At 68.9% G+C, this 7,236-nt stretch overlaps 1 protein-coding gene across 1 annotated transcript; it reads left to right on the forward strand.

The window, feature by feature from the left end:
* Positions 1–302: 302 nt before the first annotated feature.
* Positions 303–6,197, forward strand: LOC309684717 (glycogen [starch] synthase, muscle-like; the record flags this gene model as incomplete). The annotated part of the gene is made up of 5 exons (XM_082500584.1): positions 303–429; positions 1,443–1,538; positions 3,387–3,550; positions 4,577–4,657; positions 5,881–6,197. Coding segments are annotated over 5 exons (645 nt in total), but the record flags the coding sequence as incomplete, so codon positions are not given.
* Positions 6,198–7,236: the final 1,039 nt, after the last annotated feature.

Here is a 7,236-nt window from a genome sequence, read left to right on the forward strand (position 1 = left end):
GGTCTCAGGGGGGTCTTGAGGGTCTGGGGGTTCCCAGGGTGGTCTGGGTGTTCCCAGAGGGGTCTGGGGGGTCTCTGGGGGGTCTCGGGGGGGCCTCGGGGGGTCTGGGCATTCCCACGGTTTTCTGGGGGTTTCGAGGGGGGTCTCAGAGGGGTCTGGGGGTCCCAGGGTGGTGTGGAGGTTCTCAGAAGAGGAGTCCGGGGGTGGGTCCCAGGGGGGGATCTGGGGGGGGGGGCTTTGGGGGTCCCGGGGGGGTCGGTTATGACTCTGTGTCTGTCGTTCTCCCCCCTCCCCCCCCCCAGATCATCTTCCACCCCGAGTTCCTGTCCTCCACCAGCCCCCTCCTGCCCGTCGACTACGAGGAGTTCGTGCGGGGGTGTCACCTGGGGGTCTTCCCCTCCTACTACGAGCCCTGGGGCTACACCCCCGGTGAGAGCACATCTGGCTGCCCCCCCCCCCCCCGCGCCCCCCCCTCCGCACATCTGGGTCCCCCCCGAGTGCCTCAGTTTCCCCCTGGACACCTGGCTCCCCCCCCCAAACACCCGGGTTCCCCCCCCCCCCCCCCCCAAGCGCCTGGGTCACCCCAAAGGTTTAGGGGGGGGTTCCCCAGACACCTGTGTGTGTCCCCCCCCCCCCCAAGACACCTGAGGGTCCCCCCCAAACACCTGCGGCCCCCCCTGGACACCCAAGTGTCCCCCCCAGACAGCTGGGTCCCCCCAAAGGTTTGGGGGGGGCCTCCCCAGACACCCGGCTCCCCCACCTGTGTCCCCCCCCCCCTCTGGACACCCAGGTCCCTCCCCCCAGACACCCGGTGTCCCCCCAACACCAGGGTGTCCCCCCCAGACACCTGTGTCCCCCCCCTCTGGACACCCAGGTGTGCCCCCCCACCCCCCGACAACTGGGGTCCCCCCCAAACATGTGGGTACCCCCCCCCAGACTCCTGCGTCCCCCCCTCTGGACATCTCTGTGCCCCCCCAAACAACTGTGTCCCCCCCCAGACACCCGGTGTCCCCCCAACACCAGGGTGTCCCCCCCCCAGACACCCAAGACCCCCCCAGACACCTGTGTCCCCCCCCTCTGGACACCTGCGTGTCCCCCCAAACAACTATGTGTCCCCCCCGACTCCTGAGTGTGTGTCCCCCCCCCAAACAACTGAGTGTCCCCCTGAGACACCTGCGGTCCCCCCCCAGACATCCGTGTGTCCCCCCAACACCCGGTCCCCCCCCCACACACACCAAACTTCCCCCCCCCATCACCTTCCCCCCCCCGATACCCAGATCCCCCCCCCCCCACCTGGGTCCCCCCCTGGATTCCTGTGTCCCTTGGGTGGGGGGCTGCTCAGACAGCGGGGTGTCCCCCCCCCCAGACGCCGGGGGTCCCCCCTTTGACTCGGGGTGGTTGGGGGGGGTGTCAACGTGTCCCTGTGTGTCCCCCCCCCCCAGCGGAGTGCACGGTCATGGGCATCCCCAGCGTCTCCACCAACCTCTCGGGCTTCGGCTGCTTCATGGAGGAGCACATCGCGGACCCCTCCGCATACGGTCAGCCCCCCGCCGGGGCCGGGGGGGGGGTCCTGTATCCCTGGGGGGGGTCCTACATCCTGGGGGGGTGGTCCTGCATCCCTGGGGGGGATCCTACATCCTGGGGGGGTGGTCCTGCATCCCTGGGGGGGGTCCTACATCCCGGGGGGGTGGTCCTGTATCCCTGGGAGAGGTTCTGTATTCCTGGGGGCGGTCCTGCATCCCTGGGGGGGGGTCCTACATCCCTGGGGGGGTCCTACATCCTGGGGGGGTGGTCCTGTATCCCTGGGGGGGGTTCTGCATCCATGGGGAGGTCCTGCATCCCTGGGGTGGTCCTGCATCCCTGGGGGGGGTTCCTGCATCCCGGGGGGGTGGTCCTGTATCCCTGGGAGGAGTCCTGCATCCATGGGGGGGTCCTGTATCTCTGGGGGGGGTCCTGCATCCCTGGGAGGGGTCCTGCATCCATGGGGGGGTCCTGCATCCCTGGGGGGGTCCTGCATCCCTGGGGGGGGTCCTGTATCCCTGGGGGGGGTTCCTGCATCCATGGGGGGGTCCTGCATCCCTGGGGGGGGTCCTGTATCCCTGGGGGGGGTTCCTGCATCCATGGGGGGGTCCTGCATCCCTGGGGTGGTCCTGTATCCCTGGGGGGGGTCCTGTATCCCTGGGAGGGGTCCTGCATCCATGGGGGGGTCCTGTATCTCTGGGGGGGGGTCCTGCATCCCTGGGGGGGGGGGTGTGTCCTGCATCCCTGGGGTGGTCCTGCATCCCTGGGGGGGGTCCTACATCCATGGGGGGGGGGGGGGGGGCAGACACCAGGGTCCATGGGTGGGGGGTCCCACATCCATGGGTGGGGGTCCGCAGATGCCTGGGTCCATGGGTGGGGGGTGCCAGGAGACCTGGGTCCCCTTTTTGGGGGGGGGTGGGGGTGTCCTGGACACCGGGGTCCATGGGTGGGGAGTTCCTTGTCCCCTGGGTCCCCAGGTCCCCACGTCCCTGGGTCCTCGGCTCCCTGCGTCCCTGGCTCTCTGGGTCGCTTGTCCCATGTCCCCTGGGTCGCTTGTCCCCTGGGTCCTTTGTCCCCTGGGTCCTCAGGCCACTGGGTCCCTTGTCCCTTGTCCCCTGGGTCCTTTGTCCCCTGAGTCCCCAACTGCCTGGGTCCCTTGTCCCCTGGGTCCTTGGGTCCCTTGTCCCCTGGGTCCCTGGATCTGTTATCCCCTGGGGCCTTGGGTCCCTGGGTCCCTTGTCCCTTGTCCCCTGGGTCCCTGGGTCCCTTGTCCCCTGGGTCCTTGGGTCCCTTGTCCCTTGTCCCCCGGGTCATTGGGTCCCTGGGTCCCTTGTCCCCCGGGTCATTGGGTCCCTGGGTCCCTTGTCCCCTGGGTCCCTTGTCCCCTGGGTCCCTGGGTCCCCGGGTCTCTTGTCCCTGGGTCGCTTGTCCCCTGGGTCCCTGGATCCGTTATCCCCTGGGTCCTTGGGTCCCTGGGTCCCTTGTCCCTTGTCCCCTGGGTCCCTGGGTCCCTTGTCCCCCGGGTCATTGGGTCCCTGGGTCCCTGGGTCCCTTGTCCCCTGGGTCCCTTGTCCCCTGGGTCCTTGGGTCCCCAGGTCCCTTGTCCCCCGGGTCCTTTGTCCCCCGGGTCCCTAGTCCCCTTGTCCCCTTGTCCCCCAGGTCCCTTGTCCCCCGGGTCCTTTGTCCCCCGGGTCCCTAGTCCCCTTGTCCCCTTGTCCCCTGGGTCCCTTGTCCCTCGGGTCCTTGGGTCCCCAGGTCCCTTGTCCCCTGGGTCCCTTGTCCCCCTGGTCCCTTGTCCCCCGGGTCCCTGGGTCCCCGTCGCCTGGGTCCCCGGTTCCCCGGCGGCTGACGCGGTGCCGCCGCAGGGATCTACATCGTTGACCGGCGGTTCCGGGCGCCCGAGGAGTCGTGCGCGCAGCTCACCGCTTTCCTCTACGGCTTCTGCCAGCAGAGCCGGCGCCAGCGCATCGTCCAGCGCAACCGCACCGAGCGCCTCTCCGACCTCCTCGACTGGAAGTACCTGGGCAGGGTGAGACGGGGGGGGGACTAAGGGGGTCCTGGGGGGTCGCGGGGGGTCCTGGAGGTGGGGCTTGGGGGACTTTGGGGGGGTCCGGAGGTCCTGGAGAAGTTCCTGCGGGTTCTGGAGGTCCTGGAGAGGTTCTTAAGGATCCTGGAGAAGGTCTCGGGGGAGTTTGGGGGGTTCCTCGGGGTCCGGAGGGTTCTCTGGAGGTCCTGGAGAGGTTCTTAGGGATCCCGGAGAAGGTCTCTGGGGAGTTTGGGGGGTTCCTCAGGGTCCGGAGGGTTCTCTGGAGGTCCTGGAGAGGTTCTTGGGGCTCCTGGAGAAGGTCTCTGGGGAGTTTGGGGGGTTCTTCGGGGTCCGGAGGGTTCTCTGGAGGTCCTGGAGAGGTTCTTGGGGCTCCTGGAGAAGGGGCTCCTGGAGAAGGTCTTTAGGAGATTTGGGGGGTTCCTCAGGGTTCGGGGGGGGGGGGTCTCTGAGGGTCCTGGAATGGGTCCTGGGGGATTTTAGGGGGTTCTCAAAGTTCTGGAGAGGTTCCTGGGGGTTCTGGAGGTCCTGGAGAGGTTCTTAGGGATCCCGGAGAAGGTCTCTGGGAGGTTTGGGGGGTTCCTGAGGGTCCTGGGGGGTCTCTGGGGGTTCTGGAGGATTTTGGGAGGTTCCCACAGTTCTGGGGAAGTTTCTGGGGATTCTGGAGCTCTTGGAGAAGTTCCTGGGGGTCCTGCAGGTCTCTGGGGAGGTTGGGGGGTTCCTGAGGGTCCTGGGGGGACTTTGGAGGTCCTGGAGAGGTCCCTGGGGGGTCCCGAGGGGTCCTGGGGGGATCCTTAGAGGGTCCCTGGGGGTCCTGGAGGGTCTCAGGGGGGTTTGGGGGGTTCTCGATGTTCTGGAGAGAGTCCCTGGGAGCAGTTCTGGGGAGTTTTGGGAGGGGGGTGTCCTGTGAGGTCTGTAGGGGTCCCGGGGGGTCTCTGGGGGTCCTGGGGGGTAGGGGGGGGCTGTGCCCCCTGACCTCTGACCCCCATGTGCCCCCCCTCCCCCCCCCAGTACTACACCTTCGCCCGGCGCATGGCTCTGGCCAAAGCCTTTCCCGAGAGCTTCACCTACGAACCCCCCGAGGCGGCCGCTGTGAGTCCCCAAACGCCTGAGCCCCCCCCCTAACGTCTGAGCCCCCCCCGAACGCCTGAGCCCCCCCCAAACGCCTGAGCCCCCCCCCGAATGTCTGAGCCCCCCCCGAATGCCTGAGCCCCCCCCCCAAACGCCTGAGCCCCCCCCCGAACGTCTGAGCCCCCCCCGAATGCCTGAGCCCCCCCCCCAAACGCCTGAGCCCCCCCCCCGAACGTCTGAGCCCCCCCCGAATGCCTGAGCCCCCCCCCCCAAACGCCTGAGCCCCCCCCTAACGTCTGAGCCCCCCCCGAATGCCTGAGCCCCCCCCAATGCCTGCCCCCCCCTCCCCAAACACTTGGGTCCCCCACCGCGCACCTGGAACCCCCCCAAACACTTGCCCCCCCCCCCCCCCCCCAAATACCTGGTCCTCCCCAAATGCCTGAGACCCCCCCAAACGCCTGCCCCCCCCCCAAACACTTGGGTCCCCCCCAATGTCTGCCTCCACCCCCCCCCCACCCCAAACGCCTGGGTCGTGTGTCCCCCCCCCAAGTGTGTGGGTACCCCCTCCTGGGCCCCCCCCAAGCGCCTGCTCCCCCCCAAAACACCAAAGTCCCCCCCGAATGTCTGCCCCCCCCCCAAATGTCTGCCCCCACCCCAGACACCTGAGTCCCCCCAAAATGCCTGGGTGCCCCCCCCTCCCCCCCAAATACCCCCCCATAAGGGGTTGGGTGGGGGTCCCCAAGACCCCTGTGTGTGTCTCCCCCCCCCAAACTCCTGGGTGCCCCCCCCAGACACTGTGGTCCCCAGGAGGGTTGAGGGGGGTCGGTGTGTTGTGTGTCCCCCCCCCAGACGTGTCTCCCCCCCTCCCCCCCCCCCCCAAACTCCTGAGTGCCCCCCCCAAACCTCCTGGGTCCCTCCTGGGGGTTGGTGCCCCCCCCCCAACCTCCTGCCCCCCTCCCCAAACTCCTGAGTGCCCCCCCCAAACCTCCTGGGTCCCTCCTGGGGGTTGGTGCCCCCCCCCCAACCTCCTGCCCCCCTCCCCAAACTCCTGAGTGCCCCCCCCAAACCTCCTGGGTCCCTCCTGGGGGTTGGTGCCCCCCCCCAACCTCCTGCCCCCCTCCCCAAACTCCTGAGTCCCCATAAAGGATTGCTGGGGGGGAAGGAAGGTGTGTGTGGGGGGGACATCCGGCTGAGTGTGTGTCCCCCCCCAACTTTTGGGGTGTCCCCCCCCCAAAAAAAAACAGGGTTTCCGCTACCCCCGCCCGGCGTCGGTGCCCCCCTCGCCCGCCCTCTCCCGCCTCTCCAGCCCCCGGCACAGCGACGAGGAGGACGAGCGCTACGACGAGGAAGAAGAGGCCGCCAAGGACCGAGCCAACATCCGCCGCCCCCCCAGCCCCCCCGGCCTCCCCACCAGGAACTGAGCCCCACGGAACCTGGGGGGCGCCCCACGGCCGAGGGTGGGGCGCCCCACGGCCCAGGTGGAGTACCCCACGGGTCGTGTGGAGTACCCCACGGGCCACGTGAGGCACCCTACAGAACGTGTGGGGCGCCCCATGGCAAGCGTGGGGCACCCCATGGCCAATGTGGGGCACCCCACGGCAAGTGTGGGGCACCCAGAATATGTGGGGCACCCCACAGCAAGTGTGGGGCGCCCCACCAGCAATGTGGAGCCCCCTCACGGCAAGTGTGGGGCACCCCACCGGCAACGTGGGGCACCCCACAGCAAGTGTGGGTCACCCAAAATATGTGGGGCACTCCACGGCCAATGTGGGGCACCCTACAGAATGTGTGGGGCACCCCATGGCAAGTATGGGGCACCTCACGGCCAACGTGGGGTGCCCCACTGCAAGCGTGGGGTGCCCTACAGAACGTGGGGCACCCCACAGAATGTGTGGGGCACCCCACAGTGGCTTCTTTCCCATGGAGGGGGGAGAGGGAGGGGGCGGGACACTGCGTGGGGGTGTGTGGGGCGCCCCACAGCACTGCCCCCCCCCCTCCAGCCCCACAGCGCTTGCTCAGGCTCAGCCCCACAGAATTTGGGGGGGGGAAGCTATGGGGCGCCCCACATCCCCCCCCCCCCCACCTCAGCCCCACTTCACTCCAGTGCCTGTGCTCAGCCCCACAGCGGGGGGGGGGGGGGGGGGGGGGGCATCACAAAGGGGGGGGGGTATGGGACAGCCCCACATCAGTTCTTCCCCCCCCCCCCCCCACGTACACACACTCCACCCCCCAAGTGTGGGGCGGGGGGGGGGGGGGTCCACATCCGTCCGTCCCCCCCCCGGTGCAGCGGATAATAAAGGTGCTTCACAGCCCCCCCGGACACATCGGTCCTTTGGGGGGGGGGGGGGGGAGTTTAGGGGTGTCCCCCCAAGTGTGGGGCAATTTTGGGGGTTCCCCATAATGGGTTAGTTGCGGGGGGGGGGGGCAATTATGGGGCAGTTTTGGGGGCCGCTCCCCGGATGTGGGGGCGGTTTGGGGCCCCCCCCCCATAATGGGCTGGTTTCGGGGCGCCCCCCCCCTAATTATAGGGTGGATTTGGGGCCCCCCTTAATTATGGGGCAGTTTCGGGGGGGGGGGGGGGGGAATCCTCCCCACCACCG

Source organism: Vanellus vanellus, assembly GCF_965231255.1.
Source record: "Vanellus vanellus genome assembly, contig: HAP1_SCAFFOLD_2468, whole genome shotgun sequence".
In the NCBI taxonomy this organism is placed as follows: Eukaryota; Metazoa; Chordata; class Aves; order Charadriiformes; family Charadriidae; genus Vanellus; species Vanellus vanellus.